Below are 27,309 nucleotides of genomic sequence, written 5' to 3' on the forward strand. Positions count from 1 at the left end.
CCCCAACCTAAAATGTTGATTTCCACACACACAAGTAATACACGTGTGTGTGTGTGTCAGTCTGTGTGTGTGTGTGTGTGTGTGTGTCTGTGTGTGTGTGTGTGTGTGTGTGTGTGTGTGTGTGTGTGTGTGTGTGAGGGTGTCTGTGTGTGTGTGTGTGTGTGTGAGGGTGTCTGTGTGTGTGTGTGTGTGTGTGTGTGTGTGTGTGTGTGTGTGTGTGTGTGAGGGTGTGTGTGTGTGTGTGTGTGTGTGTGCGTGCGTGCGTGCGTGTGTGTGCGTGCCTTAATCAGCTCCCTGGCTGCTGGCAGCGGGCTGTGCATGGCCCAGCCTGTAGAGGCGCCCTCCTGGCCTGTGTGACGGGGTGCTGGGGGGCAGCGGGGTGCTGGGGGGCAGCGGGACGCGGCTGGGGGGCAGCGGGGCGCGGCTGGGGGGCAGGATGTGGCCTCCTTTAAGGGACAGGATGACCATCTCCCTCCTGAGCGCCTCCGCCTGCTGGGCCTGAGCTTTGACCAGCTCCTGTAGCCTGTGAGCCTCCTCTTCCTCCACCCAGCGGCGTTGGCCTTCCAACTGGCCAACCTGGACACACACACGCACACACAAAATCCATGCTTTTATCACCTCTCGACTCGATTATTGTAATTCCCTGTATCATGGCCTGACTCAATCCACTCTGTCCCACCTACAGATGGTCCAAAACTCAGCTGCAAGACTTTTGACAGGAACCAGAATGTGCGAACACATAACCCCGGTTCTGGCCCAACTGCACTGGTTACCAGTGAAACACAGAATACATTTTAAAATTCTACTGTTCGTTTTTAAAGCCCAAAATGGCCTGGTACATTTGTGACCTGGTTTCTGCACCTCCAGCCTCCAGGGTACTCAGGTCAACCTCCCAATTGCCCCTTGCTGTCCCTTCAACGAGCCAAAAAACCAAAGGCGACCGGGTCTTTTCAGTATAATTGCCCCCAAACTCTGGAATAGTCTCCCACTACAGATCAAATCCAGCCCAACCATCGCAAGTTTCAAATCCTCCCTAAAAACTCACCTTTTCTCCATTGCCTTCAGCTCCTAGTTCTGTGAATGTTTTAAACCTTTTTGTAATTAGTAGGCTATTTGTTGTTTCATGTTCCTTAAAATGTTGTTATATTGTATTTTTCTTATATGAAGTATTGCTAAACGTTTATTTTAATTTAGTATTTTATGATGTAATTTGGAAAAGCACTTTGGGTCAACTTCTGTTGTTTTTAAATGTGCTATATAAATAAAGGTGACTTGACTTGACACACACACACACACACACACACACACACACACAACGCATTAAGACCTGATGCCTTCTAAATCAGTAGTTCTCGCACGTTTCTTTTCTCCAAAAAGTTCAAAAACAGCAGATCAAGTTAAAGCCGGGCCTAGTGACAATCAGTATGTTTAAGTATGACAGTTATAACATTACTGAATATTGAGTAACAACGAAACATTAAGACCTTTCAATCAAAGCCAAAGCCAGTAATGTTATACATAATGGGCATTTAACTCACAACACAACAACACACGCACACGCACGCACGCACACAGTACCATCTTTCTCTGCCTGGTGTTGAGTGTGTCTTCCAGCTGGTTCTTCTGGTGGAGGAGGCTGTTCATCCTGAGGAGACGTTCTGTGTTACACCTGGTCACCTCCATCAGAGCCTCACGAGCCTGCATGACCTTCACCTGAATCACACACAAAATACCACTTTAGGTCAGTGCTTCTAAAGCCTTTTCGTTATTGCCACACACCAAAAAGGAACGCTTGCACATTTCGGCTATGAGCCATGCTCTGATACTTTGTCTGCCATTTATTACATTTTTGGATGTGCTACCTTTTTGGAATGTTTTAAATTCCTATTTTGTTTTATGTATACAGGATTTTAGTTTAGCATTCCACTGAAAACCATTGCTGATGTGCAATCATTTATTTTCACAATTGTTTCCCCTTTCTTCTACTATTTGACAATTTGGCCAATGTTTGACCATTTGGGGGTGGGGGAGATTAAAAAGGTTTTACAAGTCCTTAAAATGTCACTTTACTGTAATCTGAGGACCCCCTAAAATCAAGTTGGGACCCCCGACCCACAGGTTGGGATGTCTTCTTTAGACTGTGTTTTTGTATGGACGTGGTGTGCCTGCACATATGCACACATGGCATCAACGCATGGTGTTGTGTGCAGGCACCCTACACTCTGTCTTTCTTTTATCATTCATTTTTTAAGAGCCTGCCCAGGGACTACAGATGAAATTTAGCATTTGGCTAACTCTGGCCCATTTACATTGATGTGAAAACTGACATGTTGATTAATGAGCTTTGTCCCTGTCAAAAAAATAAAAAAATAAATAGATTAATGGCTGCCTCCTGTGGTCCTGCTATCTAGCTTTTCTCGTTGCTGTCGGAACCTCGTGTCCAACATCTGTTGTATGATTAAGTACGGACAATAATTTACGGAAAAACAGTAAAGGTTGACATGGAGATACAAGGTTTTTGGCCGACCTCAAAGTAATGATAACAGTGTCAGAACACACACACACACACACACACACACACACACACACACACACACACACACACACACACACACACACACACACACACACACACACACACACACACACACACACACCCTCACACCCTCACACACACACACACACACACACAGGCCTACCTCCCATTGCTTGGTCTGCGTGTCGTGGGCAGCCTGGCAGAGTTGGCTCTCCTGCCTCATCTCCTCCAGGGTCCTGCTGCCTGACAGAGTCTGCAGAGCCTCCAAGTCCACCAGCTTCCCGAACTTCATCATCATCATCTGTTGGCATCGCTCCTCCAGTTCTACATACACGCACACGCACGAGCACGCGCACGCACACACACGCACACGCACGGATACACACAATTACTAAGCACACCATAATACCTTTTTCCTAATCGTATAAATCCAGTTAGCAGAGATTGTTTACTATATGGAAAACATAACCACAAGGTTACATTAATAAAAACTCATGCATTCCCCCATATACATTTAAAAGTGAATATGTGTATATATTGTCCTGTTTTCTAATGTATATGTATGTATCTGTTTTCTAATGAATTTGTTTTCTCTGTATTCATGGATTAATGTCTCTCAATTCATTCGTGCTTTTTGAGACTGAGAGCTATATAGGCTGGTACAGTTTACAGTCTCTGTTTTTAGAAGCCCCTCAATGTGTGATTCAGATTTGGGGCAGAATAGACTCGTTGGTATTCTTTTTTGTGTAAAACTAGCCCACTAGGCTAGGTGGGGATGTATTGGCCACACGCTCCGAAATCCCAATACCAGCATCACGTGGCCTTAGCCCTTAGATGGAACCCCCAAGGCACAAGAAAGAGAGGCAGGCAAAGAACACCTGGCGCAGGGACCTTGAGACAGACATCAAGCAGTGTGGACTGACATGGAAACAGCTGGAAAAGAAGGCCCAGGATAGAGGACTCTGGCGGGCTGTAGTAAACGGCCTATGTACCATAAACAGGAGTTCTAGGAATAAGTAAGTAGCATTCGTACTTGGAAACGACGCAAGTTGGGAACAATGCAAGTTGGGAATGCATGACCCACCCACTTATGCATACCCGGTGTACATGTCAAAGTACCTGTTATACCCCTCTCTATGTCCCTTTAATACCCATTTGAAGATACCTCACATTTATCATTATCAGTCCAGTGGTTTGCGGGATTAAAGGTGGTTGCACACTGGGCGCGTTTTTCGGAAAACCGATGGAGAAACGCCGCTAAAAATGTGTGTAGGGACCTTTACAGTGCAGAGACAGAGACAGAGACAGAGACAGAGACAGAGACAGAGACAGAGACAGAGACAGAGACAGAGACAGAGACAGAGACAGAGACAGAGACAGAGACAGAGACAGAGACAGACAGACAGACAGACAGACAGACAGACAGACAGACAGACAGACAGACAGACAGACAGACAGACAGACAGACAGACAGACAGACAGACAGACAAACGCTGATGGGGCCAAAACATAATCTCCGACCCCCCCGGCCGGGCGGAAATAAAAATCAACACTGATCCTCATAATTGCCCTTTCACCGCATTCTTGTGGCTCTGGCTGGCTGACATCTTGGAATTTTCCATCTACTAAACTTGTGTTCTCAAAAATCATTATTAATCCCTATAACGTTCAACATTGCCCCCATATCTCTGCATTTCTGTGGGCTGTGGCTCTGGGCCAGGCTGAGGCTGACCGTGGATCTTGGACTCCATGTCCCTGCGGTCGTGGATGAGCTGGACGTGCTGCTTGCGGGCCCCGCGGTACAGATCACCCTGTTTGCCGTTCTCCACATGCAACTCCTTAATGCGCTCCTGGAGCCTGGACAGTGTTGCCCTGTTCAGAGCCAAGGCCGAGGACAGGTCTGATGGAACCATGCCGTCACTCACAATCTGAGGGAAAGGATGTGAAGTGGTGGAAATTAACTAAGTACATTTACTGTACTTAAGTACAATTTTCAATTTTCTACTCCACTATATCTCAAAGGCAAATATTGTACTTGTTCTCCACTACAATGATTTGAAAACTTTAGTTCCTATTTACTTTGTAGATTTTGTTTATTATAAAACCATGCACGTCTATCCATCTTAATCATTATCCAGACTATACATGGGAATACAATGTACCATCACTTAATGTGGCCCGCAAGTTAATACTATATAGAAAACTGATATATTATTGATTTCAGCTGTTACAATTCCAATCAAGCATACATGACGCTTTAATTACTTCAGTCAATATATATGTAGCGTAATGACTAGTATTAAAATGTTGTTGTGCTATTTTATGTCCAATGTTTTTGTATTTAGTTCATAAAGCTAACATAACTATAACTAAATGCATTTGAAATTAAATAAAAAAACTTTTCAGGATCCAATTCGAAAATAGAAAAATAAAATAAAAATCAGGATTCCAATTCAAATATAGCAAGTGCGATGTGTTTTGAGCTTGTAGATCGGCTATATTTGCTATGACAGAAATATGCAATGTGAGTAGTGGTAATATAGTGGCCCTCTGGAGTGAGTGGTAATATAGTGGCCCTCTGGAGTGAGTGGCCCTCTGGAGTGAGTGGTAATATAGTGGCCCTCTGGAGTGAGTGGCCCTCTGGAGTGAGTGGTAATATAGTGGCCCTCTGGAGTGAGTGGCCCTCTGGAGTGAGTGGTAATATAGTGGCCCTCTGGAGTGAGTGGTAATATAGTGGCCCTCTGGAGTGAGTGGTAATATAGTGGCCCTCTGGAGTGAGTGGTAATATAGTGGCCCTCTGGAGTGAGTGGCCCTCTGGAGTGAGTGGTAATATAGTGGCCCTCTGGAGTGAGTGGTAATATAGTGGCCCTCTGGAGTGAGTGGTAATATAGTGGCCCTCTGGAGTGAGTGGTAATATAGTGGCCCTCTGGAGTGAGTGGCCCTCTGGAGTGAGTGGTAATATAGTGGCCCTCTGGAGTGAGTGGTAATATAGTGGCCCTCTGGAGTGAGTGGTAATATAGTGGCCCTCTCCATGTTCAAATTTGCCCACTCCAGACAGACGACTGTACCTGGTGCAGTCTGAGAGGAACCACCACATCCACTCCATTCAGCCTCTGTTGTTACCTGGTGCAGTGTGAGAGGAAGTGGAACCACCACATCCACTCCATTCAGCCTCTGTTGTTACCTGGTGCAGTGTGAGAGGAAGTGGAACCACCACATCCACTTCATTCAGCCTCTGTTGTTACCTGGTGCAGTCTGAGAGGAACCACCACATCCACTTCATTCAGCCTCTGTTGTTACCTGGTGCAGTCTGAGAGGAACCACCACATCCACTTCATTCAGCCTCTGTTGTTTCTCCCTGTTGAACAGCTCCAGTTCGCCCTCTGCTGCCTTCAGGCTGCTCTGCACCACTTTCTCCTGCAAGACCAGTCATCCACAATGAGAGTCCAAGCAGTGATTCTCGACGCTTTCATGTCAAGGACCCGCAAATAAATATGTATTTGGCCGCGGATCCACATTCTTTAAATGTTTTGTGCCATGGAACCCCCGACTACAACATTTGTGTTGTTAAAATGATTAAGAAATATTCAAAAGAAAGAATATACTAATTTTGCTAGGCACGCCGTGGAACACCCCTTGAAGTAAATTTACTTAAGCTACTGTACTTGTTATAGTGCTTGTTGAGAGGAGTGTTACTGTACCTTCTTAAGGAGGGAGTCACACTCTTTCTTCAGTGCCTCTGCACTCCTCTTCTCCTCCGCCTGCAGCTCCTCCAGGTCTAGACGATGTTCTCGTAGACGCACTGTCTTCTCAAACAGCTGAGGATCACAGTCTGAGACGCATGCACACGCACACGCACACACGCGCACACACACACACACACACACACACACACACACACACACACACACACACACACACACACACACACACACACACACACACACACACACACACACACACACACATACACATACACATACACATACACATACACATACACACACACACACACACACACACGCACACGCACACGCACACGCACACACACACACACACACACACGGTCAAAAGTCAGAGTCATACGATTTGTCACACACGTTACCGCAGTGAAATTTCTGTTTTTCACAATGAAAAACAGGTATGGCCAGTTTTCATCTCCATGGCCAGGGTTCATGGCCATATAGCGTGTCTTGAGTGTAGACTGTAGAGGGTTTGATGATGTCAGACTGACATATGCGTGACCATATATGGAGACGTGATGTCACGATGCGTGACCATATATGGAGGTGTGATGTCACGATGCGTGACCATATATGGAGATGTGATGTCACGATGCGTGACCATATATGGAGACGTGATGTCACGATGCGTGACCATATATGGAGATGTGATGTCACGATGCGTGACCATATATGGAGGTGTGATGTCACGATGCGTGACCATATATGGAGATGTGATGTCACGATGCGTGACCATATATGGAGATGTGATGTCACGATGCGTGACCATATATGGAGATGTGATGTCACGATGCGTGACCATATATGGAGATGTGATGTCACGATGCGTGACCATATATGGAGATGTGATGTCACGATGCGTGACCATATATGGAGATGTGATGTCACGATGCGTGACCATATATGGAGATGTGATGTCACGATGCGTGACCATATATGGAGATGTGATGTCACGATGCGTGACCATATATGGAGGTGTGATGTCACGATGCGTGACCATATATGGAGATGTGATGTCACGATGCGTGACCATATATGGAGGTGTGATGTCAAGATGCGTGACCATATATGGAGATGTGATGTCAAGATGCGTGACCATATATGGAGATGTGATGTCAAGATGCGTGACCATATATGGAGATGTGATGTCACGATGCGTGACCATATATGGAGATGTGATGTCACGATGCGTGACCATATATGGAGATGTGATGTCACGATGCGTGACCATATATGGAGACGTGATGTCACGATGCGTGACCATATATGGAGACGTGATGTCACGATGCGTGACCATATATGGAGATGTGATGTCACGATGCGTGACCATATATGGAGACGTGATGTCACGAGGCGTGACCATATATGGAGGTGTGATGTCACGATGCGTGACCATATATGGAGACGTGATGTCACGAGGCGTGACCATATATGGAGGTGTGATGTCACGATGCGTGACCATATATGGAGATGTGATGTCACGATGCGTGACCATATATGGAGATGTGATGTCACGATGCGTGATCATATATGGAGATGTGATGTCACGATGCGTGACCATATATGGAGATGTGATGTCACGATGTGTGACCATATATGGAGGTGTGATGTCACGATGCGTGACCATATATGGAGATGTGATGTCACGATGCGTGACCATATATGGAGGCGTTGGGGTGACGGACTAACGGATTGACGGGAAATGCAAGACATGCATACAAGTACAAGTGTATGTTCAGTAACAGGGGTCTCCCCATTTCTCCAGAATAAAAAGAAAATACATTTTCAGGTGGGTTGCAAAAGTTCAGCCAAGCAGGACATTCATCGTCTTCAATGTGATAGTGTTCCAGGTCCAACTTTGTCTGCTCGTTTCTCAGTGCCATCACTTCCAATTTCACTTGTTTATCTTGTATCCTGTGCAGGTTCTCTGTCCTGAATGGATACAATCAATGTTCTGTTCACTTGACCCAGTTTGACCTGAGATCAGATTCTAAAAATGTCTTCTACATCCTGAAGGTTTTCTGAAAAAGCTATATTTCTATGTCAGTCGTTCTTCGATTTTTCTAAAATAGTAGACCTACAAGCTCGTAGTGCGCCACTCGGTGGCGCGCTATGAGCTTGTAGATCTGCTATTTTTCAATAGCTAAAGCATAACATAATAATAACACCAAAAGGGGTTCCTGCCCAAAATGGTTTAAGAGCTGGAGAGACAAGGAGACTGCTGTTACTGAACAAACGCTTATATAGAGCTATATAACACAAATATCACTTACCCTACCTCAATTCAGCTTAATGTAATGAAATGTAATATATTGCAACATAATGACCTGGAGGGCAGACACTGTCATCCAGTTGTGCTCCGCTGCTCTCTGAGCCACTGTAATCTGCATCACCGCCCCACTCTCCTTCTTCATCAGAATCCTCATCACCACCGTCCTCTTCCTCTGTCGCACACACACACACACACACACACACACACACAATTTAATTCATGGAACGACAGAACAGCATGAGCTAGTGCGCGTGCAAGCTGACATGTGTGCACACACACACACCCCCCACTGACCTTCATCTCTGGCCTTCTCCTTCTCCTTGACACGTTTGATCTTCTTCCGGAACACTTTGGTCAGGAGGTCGGCACACTTGGTTTCCCCCAGCATGGCCTGGAAGGCAGCCATCATGGCCTTCTCTCTCTCCTGCAGCCTGGCCCCATTTCTCCTCTTCACATCCAGCTGTCTGTTGCATTCCTCCAGTTTAGACTGGAGTGGGAGGGGAAGAGGGGGATTAGTGACATTTATGATGAAGGAGCAGCGGTCAGCGCCATGCTGGCTTGTGCTGGACATTTTTGTCAAAGTTCTATTTTTGCCTTGGACATACAAAGAGATAACCCCAAATGACCATTACAGGTCTGTAACTCTGAGTACACAAATGGAACCAAATGGACCTGTGGGTCCATTTGGTTCCATTTGTACACTCTCAGAGTTATTTGTACACTCTCAGAGTTATGGGGTCCATTTGAGAATCACTGTCCTAGTGGACTCATAACGTAGCCTGGGTTCCAGCTTGAATCGCTGCGTTCCGTAAATTTGTTTTGTCACTCGCTGCGGAACCCAGGCTACTCATAACGTGCCATACATACTGTACATACAGTAGTGTCATAGTAAATCAGTGTCATGTGTGTGAAATATTCTGAGGAAAACCTGAACATTCAGTAATTGGCTCAAAATAAGAACATTATAATGTTAAAAAACGAAATGTCGAATTTGCCACGGACGAGGCAACGTCTTGTCACACATTAAGTCCGTGTACATATTGATGACCCCTGTGAACTAGTCAATTAGGTCTGAGAGTAAGACTCAGTTGGAACCACCTCAAGGAGAACACTTTGAGAACCACTGAATTAGGCTAACAGTAAACTGAAGTTTAGCAGGGGTGGAATATAGCACTAATATAATCCGCTCCTAACACTGAAATATAAACATGCTGTGTAGAGTGAACGCCAACAAGAATTTGTTTTAAAGCTCTTATGATGTGATGTTATCATGTCTTGTTTTATCATACATTTGGAAGCAGCATTACATTTAAGCCTGGCTTCAAACAAAAGAGAGTATACATGATACAGGATACAATATAAACAAGTGATATTGGAAGTGATGGTGCAGGCACAATGTGAAACTGTACAATTGAAGCTGATAAATGGGTATGCTCTCCTGATTGGCTGAAATTGGCAACCCACCTGAACATGTATGTTTATTAAATAGTTGGAGAGACTGGGAGACCACTGTCATTGAACACTTCATAGTAATTCTTATTATCAAAATATAGAACTTTAAACAATAAAAGTTTGTGCAAAAATCACTTACAGACTCTACCTATGAATATAATCCTGCTGCTCCAAAACTTTAAACTTCAATTTACTATGGGATTATGTTAAAAAAAAACCTGACAGTTATATGTGTATACAGTATGAGCAATAATCTCTTACCAGTTATGTAAAATAGCTACAATATGACATCAAATGTGTTTACATTTAAGTGGTGCAACAGCTGCTATGATTATTTTAAAACCCAGATTGATTTATTTTAATCCCAGATTTACTCAATTTTGATTACCCCAAACTAATCCTAGATTAATTTAATCCTTGTTAGTGTAATCTATCTGTAGAGCTCAATGGAAAGCCTACCCCACACAGCGTGGACACACAAGCATATACATGCGTTGTGAGCTTGTAGATCTGCGCATGCGGTCGTGCGTATACAAGCACAAATTAGTGACATCTCTATTGGGGCCAAGTCAAACTAAGACTAGCCAGATCTGGCCCAGAATATCTCCTGATTTCAATCAACATAAATTCTGCCCACTAAGACGTTCCTGGATGAATCAGAGAGTCCGATAGAGGCCAGATCAACTTTAATCATATCATAACTAGTCAGATCTAACCCAGAATAAGCTATATTATTTTAACTGGTGAAGACGTCGTGGAAATGACGTAAAGATCATCCCCATATGGGCTGTGATCTGGCCTAGTCCTGAACGTCACCGGAGTCATAACGTCATCATGACGTCATTTGGCTTGCTGGGTGTACAGTAGATCTGCTAATTTCAGAGCACTTCGAGTGCAACGGCAGGCAACCAAACAAGAATGACTTTTCTTTTAGTTCTACTGGATTTCTTCTCCACTAGTCCCTACCGAACAGTTTAGCCTAATTTTTATTTGTTTATGAAATTGTCAATATATTTAGTCTTTGTTTTAGTCATTTATCATAGCTTCGTTTTTATTTAGTTTCCGTCTGTGACAAAAGGGTAGTCGACAAACATTGTTCGTCATAGTTTTAGTCGACTGAATCAACACTGAGCCACTGGCACACGCACCCTGATGTCGCTCTCCTCCTTCTTCATGCGTGCGTTGAGCGCCTCCTGCAGGCTGTTCTCGCTGTCCTCCAGGCCGCGCAGCAGCCGCAGCTCCTGGTACAGGCGGACGTGCTGCAGGTCAGCCAGCTTCAGCTGGCCGTCCAGGAGCAGCTTGTGGTGACGCAGCAGCCGCAGCTCCGCGTCAAACCGCCACGCCCAGGTCTCCATCTGCCATGCGGGTGCCACATTGTGGAAGAAGTTTTTAATGTTTTTGGAACATTTTAAATACACAAACTTGTATGGGGGTCCCTGCTGGTTTAAATGACAATAGGAAGCCTAGAAAAATGCAACCACCAATATTTACAAGCAACTTAACAACAAGCCCCAAAGTCCCTTAGAATAATAACTTAAGCATACACTGCTGCCACCTACAGTAGTGGAAGAAAAACAATGTGTTGTGAGATGGAGATGAGGAAAAGAGTTGGTTGCAGGACAAACGGATACCCTGGAATGATGGAGTGAGTGAAATGTTCTGAGAAAACCCCGGACTACTGAAGAATTCTTCATCATTGTCATCATCGTCATCATCATCATCACAGCAACACCCCCATCCAAACTAATCACAATAAATCAATCAATGTATTAACCCATTAAAACCAGAAGCATCTGTGAGTGTGTGTCACTGCTATAGAGGGTATGCCCGTGACATCATCATCAAACCCGGAAGTTATGCAGGAACGCCTACTGAGTGGCACTTTCTGGCCTTGACAGCCCATGCATCCAAACAGAAAAGTCCTATCTGATTGCATTAAACAACATTACACAATGTTAAACTCACTTTGCCTGTTGCTTTGCCACTCGATTTGCCACTCGATGTGTCGTTCACTTTAAGCATGCACATACCCTCCATTTTGGAAAAGTTGGGAAACATTTTTTTAGCACTTAGCAGATCTTCGAATATACGGAATATATATTTTTACAGTAAATCCTTTTAACTAAAATCTTTGCTTCTGTGGCTCTCTGGAACAAATCTTTTTGAGATGGGGTTCCATGGCCATTGCTCACTGGCCAAATACATATTATTTTGGCGGTCCCTGACATGAAAAAGTCTGAGAACCACTGATGTATAGCAACATACGGTTTCCAGAAAACATTTTAGAATGGACCTCAGGACAATAATAATAATAATAATAATGATAATAATACCTCAGGACAATCATTCTGTCTTTCATTCACTCCGTCAGCCACACAGACAGACAGACCTGCTCCAACACCTCCTCCTGCTCATACATGGATGTGATCTCCTCCTCCATCAACACCTCCTCCTCCACCTTCGTCAGCTCCACCCCTCCTCCCGCCTCCACCTCCACGCTCAGAGATGTACCAGAACAGTCCTCCTCCTCCTCCTCCTCCTCCTCCTCCTCCTCCTCCTCCTCCTCCTCCTCCTCTCCTCCTCCCCTCTCTTTTTCCAGCTGTTCAAGCAGAGGCCGGCCCCCCTCATCCTGGCTCTCAGTGTGAGAGCTATTTGATATAAGAACACAGCACACACACACAATTCATATTACAAGGCATTCCAAGATTACAAATGGAACATTTGCCAAAGATTACAGTTAGATAAATGAAAGAAATAAGAGTGCGTTCGTTCATGAGCCAGAGAGCACTCATTCTATACGCATTTCATTATGAATATGATTCCAGCTAAATATACTACTTACAAAATACAAAGATATTAACTTGAATGTCACCACTGACTAGTAGACTAATGGACTGGTTTATCACCTACCAATACCCCGGCCTGTTTGACCACATGAATGCTCATGTACAGTATGCGGACATTCAGCATTGCATCTGACATTGCAGATCTTTAGATATTTTATAAATGTGGAAAATGGGACATTCTGCACAATGTGTACTTTTACATTTGGTGTTTTAAGTACTGTATATTTTATTACGATGCATTTTCTGTGCATTTTGAATACGTGACTTCTACTTGTAACAGAGTATGCCTACTGAGTATTTATACTTTTACTTAACTGTGAGTTCTTCCTCCATCACTGAAGGGTTCATAGTTGTGTACCTCTGAGCCAGCAGGGCAGCGTATCGCTCCAGGGTGGCGCGGCTGGGACGGAGCCTCGTCTCAGGCATCTCCTCTGCCACCATGCAGGGCAGCGGAGGAAGGGGGCGGTGCAGATGAGGCGCCAGACGCTGCTGGATTCGCTGGAGCTGTCGGGCCCGAGAGCGCAGGCGAGATATGAGGCTGACCTTAGCATCCCGCAGCGCCACGATGCGTGCATTCATCGCCGTCTTCTTCTCGTGGATCTGGTGACGGAATGGTAAGTTGTACGTGTACACCACATACATGCGTAAAGCAAATAAATGCAATAAAAATGGTCCTATCAACTTATCAAGACTATTAGATTATTAAGATTATTTCACGGTCGGTATGTATCATATTTTTGTTCTGCCACTTGAGCTCCAGTATCCATATTCTGTCGGTAACATTAGCCAAACATAGCAGAACTACAAGCTACAATGTGCCACATTGTGAGTACTTTTGGCGAAAACATTTGGTGTAGATGGAAGAAACCCAACTCCGATCCAGGTTACTATGTGTAGAGGTGGTGGTTAATGTGACAAAGATTGTAAAAGCGACGTGGGGGTTGATGCAGAAAAGATTAACCCGTGGCTGAATTTCACTCTTACAATTGTTTTACATAAAATGTACGAATATATAATCCTCCTTCAATTCATAACTTTTTAATTGATGAGTTTTAGATGCTGACAAGACGCTGGTGTGAGTATGTGTGTACCTTTTCCTCCAGCGCCGCCAGTTCTGCTTTCTTCTTCTCTGCATTCATCCTCAGGTGTTCTGGGACGGTGAAGTCCTTGGCTGTCTTCAGTTTCAGATCTCCCATGTTCTCCGTGGCATGTTGGATAGCTAGCACATCTTTCGGATCCTCGCTGTTCTCATTCGGCTTTGCTGCATAACTGAAGCACAGTAATTTTATGTTTTTGTATTTTTTCCCTGTTGTGCTTTTGTCATGTAACAATTACATGATATGATATGAGTGTGTTTCATTGGGTCTTGGATTGTAAAACCTGAACACAAAGTTTGAGAGCGTGCGTATAATGATGATAACGTATTTCTACAATTCCTATGCTGAAAGATTCCTCAAGTATTTTGCGGCGTTCCTGATGGGGGCATGTCAGCAACATTCCACTGAAAATGTGTTAATGAAATGGCTCATGACAACCATATGTAACAGGAAAATGTTAACTGTCCCTCTCCCCTTTAATGTAAAGAAACACGTCAACAAGACAGGGTGCGCAGACTCATAAAATAGCTATTATAACATGCAATGAAGCCAGTGTTCTTGTGATGGGGGTTCGCCTTTTCGTTTGGCCAATAATTCTTCAGTCAGTTAGCGCAGTGGTGTGTAAAATCATGGTGATAGGCCCATAGGTGATATTGTACCACTGTACAATAGTTATGCGACACTCACAATTCAGCCCATTCCTTCTTCCTCTTCTCTATCTTGGCCTTGGCTCGCTCTGCCTTCTCTGCAGCCTTACGGAGCTTCTCAGCCTGTCGACTGGCCAGCTTCAGGCCCCCTGGAGGGGCCACAGGAGACAGCACTGCTCCACCTGTCAAGTCGTCCAGCTCCTCTGAAGACACAACACATGGTTGGAGCAATGGCGTGAGCAAGCACAGGCGCACGCACACACACACACACACACACACACACACACACACACACACACACACACACACACACACACACACACACACACACACACACACACACACACACACACACACACACACACACACACACACACACACACACACACACACACACACACACACACACACACACACACACACACACACACACACACACACACACACAGTTTACCCATTACTTGGCTGCCTTGTCCCTCAGAACGGGGCATCTCATGCTCCTGCACTACAGAGCCAGTCTGGCTGCGTTGCTCCAGCTGCTTGGCAGGCTCGCTCAGAGCCGGCAGACGGTAGGTGCTGACTCTGTGGTCACTGCGGACAGCCACCACCGTCACCGTGTCTGACCCCAGACTGTCCCAGAACCTGAAGGGAGGGACGCGCATGAAGGTTGAGCTGAGTGGACTCTGAGCTACCTTTATGTAAGCTTTTATCTCTTTCTCTCATTTGTTTATGCAGGATATCTTCAGGGATATCACAAGAGTTTTCCTCCATGTTGGTGAAAACCACCACGGCGACAGGAGAAAGAAAACGAAGGCGTGGAGGAGCTGTGAATTTGATGAATGTTGTACATTTTGCAGTTGAATCCAACCACAACTGGGAAAGAATCAGGAAACCCACAACCAGAAATTATCCCCAGTTACACCCATTACAAAACAAATATACGATGGAAACTGAAACACTGCATCGACATCAAGGAAAGACACCATGGCAGGCAAGGTCTGCGTGTGTGTGTGTGTGTTATTACAGTTGTATTTTGTGCAGAGCGATGCGGTGTCGTTCCTCCTCCCAGATCAGTTCCCTCCTGACTTCCTTCACTTGCTCGACTTTCAACCTTTCTGCCTCCTCATGAAACCGACAGTCCAGGTCCAGCTCCTACACACACACACACACACACACACACACCGCCAAAACACCATGAATATAGACCTTTAGTAGACCTTTCAAATAAATATATATATAAAGATATATTGTCATATATTGACCATTTATTTGCCTTTATTGATATCGACAGTTGCGAGAGATCCGAGCTGCGGAGAGAGCAGGGGGATGACATTCAGCATGGTCAGGCTGGCCGGGAATCAAACGAACTGCAAACTGGCTGATCAGAGCACTGCACAGTGCTATCGGGTCGCCCCGGAAATTCTTCAATAATCTCAATCAATGTTGACTTTTGGTAGAACATTGAGCTACCTGGCCCAAGTCCAAATACTGTGCTCCGCATTGCAGAGACATAATAGGTGGGGACTGTTTGGCAGAATCAGCTTTGTTTGCATTCGTGTGCTAAAAGTGTGATTTTGACACTTCTGCAATGTATTGAGTGTGACTGGAGTGTGATTTGGTGTGTGCGTGCGTGCGTGCGTGCGTACCATTCTTTGCAGGCGAACGTGCTCTGGCAGCCCGTGGTTCTGGTGTAGCAGCTGTCTGAACTGGTTCTGAAGGTCAACCAATGTCTTCCGTCTCTCCACTTTCCTCTGCTCCGCCTCTCGACGCAAGTGGTCCATCTCCAGCTTCTGCTTCGCTGTCGCTATGCTACAGAGAGAGAGATAGAGATGAATAAGAATGAGAAAAGAATAAAACCAATTTAAATGTGTGCATGCTTGTGTGTGTGTGGTGTCACCTGTAGGCTGCTGGGTCCTCGATGTCAGGAGCGGTGACCTCTGCCTCAACACCTGGCTGCAGTAAATACATAATGGATAGGTAAGGAATTTGTTTGGTCTGGTAGGGCTGCTTTACATGTAGCATTTCTCTGTCAGCGGCCCAACATCTTGGAATGAACTCCAAAATTCTTTAAACTGAGCTCCCTGCCATCATTTGGTCAGTTCAAAGGAATGCTCCAAAACATTTTTAACCGTGATTGCTCCTGTTTTTAATTGAGTTATTTTTGTTTCGTTTTGATTGACTGGCTGTTATTCCTTAAAGTTCCTTTGTAATTTACCCTGATTTTATCATTTATAATTTTGTATGTGTATTGGATGTATTTTGTGTTGTATTGTAACCTTGGCTACATTGAAAACGAGGGCTTGACCTCAATTGTACTCCCGGGTATAAATAAAGATGGAGATTTCTCCATCCCTTTATTCGCCTAAGAGTTCATCCCCCTATCCATCCATGACCATGCAAGTGTCAATGCATGTATCCATCAAACCATCCATCCATGCAGGGATGTATCCATCCACCAATCCATCCATCCAGAAAGTGATACTTGCTATCTGATTGTACCACCAAGCTGTATCGTACTGATTTCACTACAACTGCTAACAGATACTACTAGATCTATGTCGGTGCATGATATCAGAGGTCCAGGTGGACTGTGTCGTCTGCAGCGTGGAGCGTGGCTGACCCTGGGCGATGGTACTTTGGCCTTCTTCCTGCGCAGGGCTCTCTGCAGCTCCTCCGGAGGCAGGAGGCTGAAGGAGAAGATGTTCCCGTCGTCCCCGGCTGTCAGCACGAACTGGTCATCGTGGCTGCAGCATATGTGCCGCAGGTGTCCGTACTGGTTGTCATGGACACTGAGGGACCAGTAGGCCTGCATGGAGGTGAGGAGGTGGTCTCCGGGCTGCAGGGGGTAGACCCTTATGGCACCCGAGTGCATGCCGCACAGCATCAGCTGTCTATCTGAGCTAAGAAACAAACCGGGTGGTATACTGTAGGTACATATACAGGTAAGTAGCACTGAACCATGCATTTGATATATTTTGCATTGGAGTCAGTTCATTGGCCAGCATACCTGAAGCTGATAGTGTGTATGGGGTCCTCGCCTGTGTTCTGGACAGGCAGGAACGCAAAGGGCTCGTCCTGAAGCTGAGACGGGTCCGTGTCCTGCGTCTCAGAAAACTTACAGTGGTATAAAAACCCTGCGTCATATCCCCCCTGGACGGGGGAGAGAGAGAGAGAGAGAGGGAGAGAAAAACAATTCACGTTTGATAATGCTTGTTTCACTGTGTGTGGTTCTTTCGTTCTTAAACTCAGAGGATTAGTTGAGAGACGGAATCCATTTGCGTAGTAATGTCTTGCTTGGCATGTTGGCGTGTGTCATGGCGACTTTAAACGGAAACAGAAAACAGACTTTTATAAAGCACAAACACAGACTTTAAAATGCACAAACAGAAAAGAGGAAAAAAATATAAGAGGCCTGTTTGTGTATCTAAGCGTGTGTGCGTGTGTGTGTGTGTGTGTGTGTGTGTGTGTGTGTGTGTGTGTGTGTGTGTGTGTGTGTGTGTGTGCGTGGGTGGGTGGATGTGTACCATAGAAAGCCAAAACTGTCCTGGCTCTGAGTAGAAGCCACAGCAGAGTGGACTTGGGGGGTCTGGTATGTAAATTGGGGGAGTTTCATCATCCTCCTCATTCTCCTCTTCTTGCTCCTCATCATCGGCCTCTTGCCCGCTCTCCCGGGCCATTTCCAGCCGACCCGCTCGTTCGCTGGCCTTCCTCAGCTTCATTTCTTGGCGCCGTGCGACTGCCGCCTCCCTCTGAAATGACGCACAACTTACAAGATGTACAAATTCAACACAAACACAATCAAGCGGGAAACCAACGGGATCACACACACACAAACACACATCAAAGACGGGGAAAGGGGGCTGTGACTGAACAAAGAAGCTGAGAAAATAAGACAAACCACAAGTGTGACAACAAAAACCAGCATCAGAGGGACGGGCAGTCTGCCAGAGCTCTGCTCTGACCTTAATGCGTGATTTGATGCTTCTGAAACTGAAGGATCTGGCGGGCAGCTCAGACAGCTGGTACGTCTTGCTTGGCCTCGGGTCCTCCGGGTCCGGAGACTGGACCTCGACAACATGGCCGCTCGCACATAGGATCAACAGCGTGCTTTGGCTCTTAAGTAAATACACAAACAAACACATGTTTGATTTGATCGTTAAGAAACAGTTAGCTTTAACCACATCCACAACGTCCCTATGCTGGGCATGGCCTGATGACGAACATTTGCTTAAAATAGCAGGCCTGCCGCATTGTGACATGTTGTGAGCTTGTAGATTGGTGAGAGATTTGGTATTATTGAATACTTTATTAACATTTTTTTAAAGGTAGTACAGGATGCCCCAGGGGAGTTGTTTTTGTTTCCATTGTGGTCCATTGTACTCAATTCATCAGTAATTCATACAATACATGCAGTACACTCAAAGGGCCCTTTTTTCTATTGCCCAGGAAAGGGAGGCTATGGGGTTGCTTTTTTAATTTTTATTCTAAGATCATTATTTGAATACACTGTTCTGAGCGGTAAGCAAGTGTACATTGCAAATGTGACCAAAATAAATGAAATCTTTGAATCAACGATAAAGGATACAAATAAGGTAGTATTTAAATGTACACACATCTTATTTATAACGTTTCCGAAACATGTTAAAATTAATTGTATATTGCGTTTTGCTCTGGTAATCGGTAATTGCACCCTAAATCCACCCCTCCAGTGGGATCAAGGTAATGCTGATGTTTTGGATCAAACTGATCCCATTCCTATGATTCTGTTTTGAACTACGCTTTGAAGATTTGATCCACATTATAGCTTGGATTGGATTTCCTGATCTGATCGGAAATCTGAGTGGCATTAGTCCGATATTCACTAGTCCGACACCCTACCACAAACCCTAACCTAACCCTAACCTCACAGGGAAGCCACATGTGAATTTTAACCAGCAACGCATGTCCTCAGCCACAGGTGAGTCTTGACCGGCCACACATGTGTCTTAACCAGCAACGCATGTCTGAAGCCACGGGTGAGTCTTAACCAGCCACGCATGTGTCGGACTGTTAGTACGTCGGACCAACGTATGCGCCCTGATGTGGCTTACTGTACGTACATGGGACTGAGGAGACCACTCCAGTTGCTGCACTGGTCCAGGAACCTCGACGAAGCCGATGGGGTTGTATTGCTCCCGGGCCGTGAAGAAGAACACAGTGCAGTCTGAGCTCTAGGGGAGAAGCAAGAAATGTATTTGAAAGTCAAATAAAAGTATTCAACAGCTAAACGAAACTCATAAATGTAGATACTTGTATGTCAAAATGGCAATTAGCCCATTATGCTCCACCCTCTTACCCCTGTGGCTAATATCTCTCCATTGCGCTCGTATGCAATCGCGGTCACAGGAGCAGTATGGGGCTTGAAGGCTTGCTTGAGATGCAGTTCCGCTTCTCCGTTGCCGCTGCGCCCAGCGACCGATTGCAGGCTCTGGGGATTGTACAGCTCCAGCAGGCGAACCACTCCGTCCTCAAAGCCTGTCACCAACAGACCTCCACGCTGGTTCACCTGCATACACAGAGGCAAATGTGTCGGTCAGACACTTATAGCTGTTTTCCACTAAGAAGGTAACACAGAATCTTCCAGAACCTGATACTAAAAAAAGACAGTCGCTGGTTCGACTCCTGATCCCGCCTACCAATAATAAAGGCATAAAAAGCCCCCGAATAAATCTTAACAAATCCAGAATGTGTGAAATACATTTCATGGCACAGGTCTTAGTTCTTGTAGTCAAAAAGAGCCTTTAGGTAGACACTTATTTTGCCTTTATTGATAGTTTCAAGTAGAGATTGACAGGAAAGAGGGAGAGAGAGAAGGGGAGAGACATGCTGCAAAGGTCGTCATGAACGGGACTCGAACACGCGACACGCTGTCATGCCAGAGCCTATATGTGGCATGTGCCTGGACCACTAGGCCAGCAGGCGCCCCTTAGGTAGACACTTTATCATACCAATTACACATACACACCACGGGTGGAGCCCAGCTGAGTGCAGTTCCACCCTGTTTGAACTGGCTGGTTGTCAGTTCCCTCTTTGCAAGGAAGTCATAAACCTTTACAGAACCTGGGAAAGAACAACAGTGGAATAAGGATAATCAGTGAGTGCTTTTACGTGTGTGGCTGCATGATGTGTGTGTCCATACATATATGTGCACATAACCATGTAATTTACTCACGGTCCAGAGAAGTAGTAGCCATTAGATGGCTTATCCTGGATACATCCATTCCCTGAATCCCCCCAGCATGGAAGGAAAACAGGCACTCTGGATCCTGGGTCTTATTCACAAAACATATAGATAAGTTATATTATAATAATAATAATAATAATAATTATTATTATTATACACATACAGTACAGTACACACAAGGCATTACTCATCGATATCATAATGTTTAGAGCTACACACAAATAATAGCAGTCCACAAAACTCACAATGTTGGAAAACGAAAGGTCCAGTTTCCAAATGCCTCCGTTTGAATCCTACAAGGCAAGAAGTTGGGGAAAATAAGGGTTTGTTATTACTTACTACACCCAAATTAAATAAATAATAATGTGTAATGTTAGCTTGTGCGACTTTTGGCAACTCTCTGCCAACTCACCTGAGCGAACCAGATGAAAGAGTCAGGCTGGGAGCTCCTAACCATGGAGGACAGGCTGACGTCACGTCCGACCACCAACTCATTCATGGGTTCCATCTCAAACATCTCGCTGTCATCATTACAATCTGCAGTGTCAACGCTCTCAAAGTCCCAGCTCTGACACAGTGAGAGGAAATCACATTAACATGGCAGAGACATGGTGAATGGAGATGATGATGACATTAAAGACAATTGAATGGGCCCGCTTACGATCCAGATTTTAAGCCTGGTGTGTACGATCAAACTTTCAGGTGATGGGCTCGGTATGGTTTTTCCTCTTACAGTACTGCCATGAAAGGCAATGTGTTATTGAACTTTGAACAATTGAAAGATATGTGTATGTGCATAGATAACAAGGACTTTTTTTAGATACCTCCAAATACGAGAGTACTTTATGGGGGAGGTGAAAGCATCCGAGCCGGTGGCCTCAAACGATCTCATACAGGTTTTTATTCAGGCATATAAAAGAGTAGTGTCCAGTATATATAATGCCCTGGTTTCAGCTAGGGTCAATTCCACAGAGTACATTAAAACTAATTGGGAGAAAGAGTTGGAGATTACCATCACATCAGAGGAATGGGTAAACATGTGCAATACACAAATTACATCCACCAATTCAAGAATGTGGAGAGAATTCTGTTGGAAGACCCTAACGAGATTTTTTATTACACCCAAAATTAAATCAAGACAACTGAAAACAGATCAGCCATGCTGGAGACAGTGTGGCCACAAGGGGGCGGGCCACGCTCATATTTTCTGGTCTTGTCCTAAAATTCAGAAATACTGGCAGGACATCCACTCCACCATTCTGTGTTTGGAGATACCTCTGTCTGTTCCTTTTCTACTGTTGGGAAATATCCCTGAAGAGTTTCTAATACATGATAAATATTTAATCAAGATCCTCTTAGCAGCAAGTAAAAAAGCAATCACACGACGCTGGTGCCAGCAGGACCCACCAACGAAAGATCAATGGATGGACATTATTGAGGAACTGTATGCTATGGAAAAACTAACATTCATACTTAGACTACAAGAGGATAAATTCTATAAAAAGTGGGAAAAGTGGAATCTCTTCTCTCAGCCTAGCGATATTGCAATAGGATTTCATTGAATGTTTTTTGTAATATGAAAAATGCAGCCTTTTTTCTTTTACTTTTTTTTTTCTTTCCGTATAGTCTTGTCAGTTGTTTTTTTCTTGTCTGTTCTTCCTTCAATAAAAATTAAGTGAAAAAAAAGAAAAAATACAATTGAATGGGAGCGTATCTGGGAATTGTGGGAGTTCATTATATATTAGATCCTTTATTGTTATTGGATATAACAACTTTAACCGCGGCATCATGCCTCCAAATGTTCTCCAAAACAGCAGATCTACGAGCTCACAAACACATTGCAAACTTGTAGATTGGCTATTTTTCTTTACATGAAAGTTCTTTGATAGAACTGAAAGTATGACTTAATCCATGATTCATTTTCTGATTCATTTTTTTGGGTTTTATGCCTTTATTATAGATAGGAAAGTGGGCTGACAGGAAATGGGGGGAGAGAGATGGGGAGTGACACAGGTAAAAAGTTAAAAAGCCCATTGTGTTATTTTTTACATTGATAAATTACCCGTATCGCTCCGTCAGAACCGATGGTCATCAGCTCTCCCTCGTCCAGGATGAACTGCTGGATGGCCCCTGTGTGGCATGTCCTGCCTCCTTTTCGACAGATCTCCACCTTGAGCAGACCCCCTTCCCACAGAAGCATGTTGCCCCACTCTGAGCCTGACACCACCTGGCAAGATGGAGAGAAATGCATAACACATTATAACTATTTCAGTTGAGTTCTATAAAAGTCTCAGTCTTTGTACTCTTCTCAGCATGGCATAACAGCAGTGGACAGACCTTGCCATCGGGTAGTTCTATATAGCCCTTGATGTCAGTAGGAGCTGTCTTCCCAAACCTTCCTGTAAGCCCTTGTAATTTAAGACCAGTGAATGTGCTGGTCATTTTCCAGAACCTGAGAGAGAGAGAGAGAGAGTGAGTGAGTGAGTGAGTGAGTGAGTGAGTGAGTGAGTGAGTGAGTGAGTGAGTGAGTGAGTGAGTGAGTGAGTGAGTGAGTGTGTGTGTGTGTGTGTGTGTGTGTGTGAGGGTGTGTGTGTGTGTGTGTGTGTGTGTGTGTGTGTGTGTGTGTGTGTGTGTGTGTGTGTGTGTGTGTGTGTGTGTGTGTGTGTGTGTGTGTGTGTGTGAGTGAGTGAGTGAGTGAGTGAGTGAGTGAGTGAGTGAGAGAGAGAGAGAGAGAGAGAGAGAGAGAGAGAGAGAGAAAGAAAATGGGGTCAAACAATACCAATACTCTGTAGTGCTAACAGGTTAGAAACATATGTGTTGAGCAGCCACTTACTTGATGTGTCCAGGTGCTGAGGTTGTGAGCTGTCCAGGGCGGTCTGGGGAGAATGTGACTCGGTAGATGTCCCGAGAGAAGGCCTTGCAGCGCAGCATAACCTGCTCCTGCCTCCAGTCCCACAGGGTCAGCATGCAGTCAGGGATACAGCCCACACTGGCCAGCAAGGTGCCATCATGGTTGAAATCTACACAGCTGTATGCCCTCTCTGTACCACCTAAACGCAATACCAAATAATATAGGCTCACAAATTACTGGATTTTCTCTGTTGTAGATTTATATCTATATTTTATTCAGTTGCTTCATTAAGTTGCTATACCTACTTTTGGAAACCGACTCAGATGGAGATAGATATACTTGTCTTTAATTATGTTTTAGTTATGTGTAAGTCTGGTGAACACAACTACTTAATATTGCCACTTATAAAAAAAGTGTTCTCCCTTCTCTCTCCTCAAAATGTCTGAAACATTATTTCTGACATATCTACGTCCATTCCGGCGATACTTGATATTTTCTCCTCATTTGGCCTCATCTCTGGTTATAAGCTGAATCTCGATAAAAGTGAGTTACTCCCATTAAACGCAGCCGCACGTAATTACCCGCTGAGCAATTTTCCATTTAAAATAGCTCTGAATGGTTTTAAATACCTTGGTATTCAGATTAGAGACAAGTTTGAAGATTTATTCAAATGTAATTTTGGTACTTTACTGACTCGCTTCCAGGAAGATTTTGAACGGTGGTCTCTATTGCCTTTATCTCTTGCTGCACGGGTTAATTGTGTCAAGATGAATTCTCTCCCAAAATTCTCTTATCTTGTCCAGTGCCTGCCCATTTTTCTCCCCCTCTCGTTTTTTGATAAAATTGATCGCATGATCTCAGAATTTATTTGGAATAAAAAAGTTCCCAGGATCAGTAAAACATTATTACAAAGACCCAAACCTCAGGGTGGGTTAGCCCTACCTAACTTTAGGTTTTATTACTGGGCAGCCAATCTTAGAATTTGGCTGATGTTGGAGAAATCACCTTTACGTCCAACATGGATTGAGATGGAATCTTCCTCAGTAAGGCCTGCCTCGTTAACTGCTCTTATTCATACCCCTATTCGTTTTTCTCTTACCCCTTATTCTAAGAATATTATTGTCAAATCCACACTTATAATTTGGAATCAATTCAGGCGCCACTTTGGTCTACAGGCCCAGTCCTTCCTTGCCCCAATAACAGCAAACCCTTTATTCCATCCATCTTTGAGTGATAATGCCTTCTCTTTATGGTCATCACTTGGTATTACAAAGCTCAGTGATCTGTATATTGACAAGGTATTTGCCTCATTTCAACAGCTGTCTGGGAAATATTCCCTTTCAAATCAACACTTCTTTCGATATCTTCAGATTCGCAGTTTTGTGCGTAGCCTTAACCCTGTATTTCCAAACCTTCCAGAGGCTACTGTGGTTGATTCTTTCTTAACTCCATTGTCGAGCACGAAGGGCCTAATATCGGTTATGTACAATTGTATTTTCTCTTTGCGGCCTACTTCAATAGAAAATATTAAGAACAGATGGGAAGAGGATTCAGGAGAAGAAATCTCAGATGGTGATTGGGAAGATATTTTACGTCTTGTCCACTCTTCTTCCATTTGTGCGAGGCATGGGCTAATCCAATGCAAAATCATCCATCGTGTGCATTTCACTAAAGTTAGGTTATCCAAAATATATGGTGATATTGATCCCCTGTGTGATAGGTGTCGTTCGGCCCCTGCCACGTATATACATATGTTTTGGTCATGCCCTTCTTTACGTAGGTATTGGACTAAGATCTTTGACACTATGTCGAGTAGTGTTGGGGTACCATTTGAACCAAATGTAATGACAGCTATTTTCGGAATCTCTCCCCCTGATCTGTTCCTGTCAAAATACAAAGCTCACTTGGTGGCCTTTACCACTCTCTTAGCTAGGCGTCTAATTCTGATGAAATGGAAGTCCTCTGCTCCCCCAACCCATCTTCACTGGATTAGAGATGTACTCCACTTTATTAAATTAGAAAAAATTAGATGTACCCTGATAGGCTCGGTATCCAAATTTGAGGACACATGGGGCCCCTTCCTCGCACTAGTAAATGACTTGCAGTTTCAAGATATTCCAGATTGAATGAGTTTAATCCTGGATTTGAGCATGCTAGATTCCCGACGTAGCTGGGTTGTTCAGTATATTTATTATTAGGAGCCATGTGTGGATGCACTGCCATGTCCATTGTGTTTTGAAAGGGTGACCAATAACCATGCCATGTTGTCTTGTCTTGTCTTGTCGTATGTTTGTCTTGTTTTTGTTTTAAAACTTGGTTCAGGTTATGTGGTTTATATCAGTGTCGCTTCCATGTTAGCATAGGACTATGCAACTTTTTATTTATTTATTTTATTTGATGCTGCCACAATATTTTGTGTATGGTGCTCACAACAGTTATATATGTACATGTTATTTCTTTGATATGTTCCGTATGGGTGTGTCACATATACTGTCATTTTGTTTGAGTTACTGTATACCCTGAATCTTGAATAAACAAAACAGTGAAGAAAAAGAATGTCTGAAACATATACTGTACCTCTGAGGACGCGGAAGGGTCTAAGTGAAGGATAATCGTACACAATGATGTTGGGTTGGTCTCCCTTCTCTGCCACAGCAAAGTACCTCTTGCTTGGATGGGCCTTTGAACACAGGGGGAAAGTCAGAGAGCCAGTACAAAACATTTGAATGCCATGTCCATGCATGGGTTGTGTGGAGTATGTGGTTGTGTCTATGGATGTATTTTAAAAGCTTGGATCTACAGAATGATGATAAAGCATGATATGAGATGCCTTACCATAATGGTACCAATTCCTCCCCCGCTACAGGACCGGAGATAGTGCTGCTCTTTGGTGGAAACATCTAGTAGGACCACCAGATTGCCTGCTATAAAGGCTAGGGTTCTCTCATCCAGCAGCTGTAGGTTGGCCCTACGCTCACAGTCATAGCCAAACGAGTGCCTACATGTCACCAGAGTTAAGGAGTGAAGATTAAGCACTTCTGCCCTATATACATTTCAGCCATTTGAAAATAGCTGATCTACAAGCTCACAATGCGTCGTAATGCGACACAAGTGAGCTCTTTTCTAAATATTTTTATACATTTGAAAACTTGAAATGGGAAGTTCTACATAATAGCTACTTTTGGTAGATTTATGTACATTTTGATGCCAGCAGGTTGATTGAACTCTAGCTCTGGTCCATAGCTCTATAATGCGTTGCATGTAGAGCATTTAATGCAACGCATTAGAGCTATGGACCAGAGCTAATTGAATTCCAGACTTTTACTGGTAAGAGAGGTAATTCTATATTGCAGTATTGTATTGATATTTTAACTTAAGTAAAATGTGAGTACTTTTTTCACCAATGGCTAAACATAATTCTATTGAAAGATACGAAAGGTGCAGGAGGTTCTCTGGGATTTCAGAGTGTGGTGTGATGAACGGTCTGGAGTAGAGCTCCTCATAGTTGTAGAACATGTCTTCATCAGGGAGGCGCTTCATGTTTGATTTTTCCTCATCTTCCTGTTCCTGGATGACTGGCTGTTCAGTACTTTGTAGAGCAGGAGCTGCACATGAATACCACAGCAGACGTAATATGTATGG

The 27,309-nt window shown here is 44.2% G+C and overlaps 1 protein-coding gene across 1 annotated transcript; it reads right to left on the reverse strand.

Annotated features, from left to right (window-relative positions):
• Positions 1–282: 282 nt before the first annotated feature.
• On the reverse strand, positions 283–27,195 carry cfap44 (cilia and flagella associated protein 44; the record flags this gene model as incomplete). The annotated part of the gene is made up of 33 exons (XM_083777782.1): positions 27,101–27,195; positions 26,503–26,665; positions 26,245–26,347; positions 23,650–23,866; positions 23,154–23,268; positions 22,879–23,043; positions 21,229–21,384; positions 21,062–21,109; positions 20,805–20,904; positions 20,598–20,692; positions 19,929–20,138; positions 19,693–19,803; positions 18,556–18,708; positions 18,118–18,342; positions 17,601–17,743; positions 17,214–17,493; positions 16,491–16,546; positions 16,240–16,402; positions 15,618–15,745; positions 15,048–15,235; positions 14,634–14,796; positions 13,941–14,118; positions 13,165–13,449; positions 12,393–12,494; positions 11,152–11,358; positions 8,846–9,038; positions 8,607–8,723; positions 6,238–6,368; positions 5,837–5,953; positions 4,269–4,464; positions 2,700–2,860; positions 1,579–1,713; positions 283–576 (listed from the first exon to the last, which is right to left on the reverse strand). Exons 1-33 carry the CDS (start codon positions 27,181–27,183, stop codon positions 283–285), a joined length of 5,181 nt encoding a protein of 1,726 aa, XP_083633908.1. The 5' UTR covers positions 27,184–27,195.
• Between the last annotated feature and the right edge of the window lie 114 nt (positions 27,196–27,309).

Source organism: Protomyctophum parallelum, assembly GCF_964188405.1.
Source record: "Protomyctophum parallelum genome assembly, chromosome: 12".
NCBI lineage: Eukaryota > Metazoa > Chordata > Actinopteri > Myctophiformes > Myctophidae > Protomyctophum > Protomyctophum parallelum.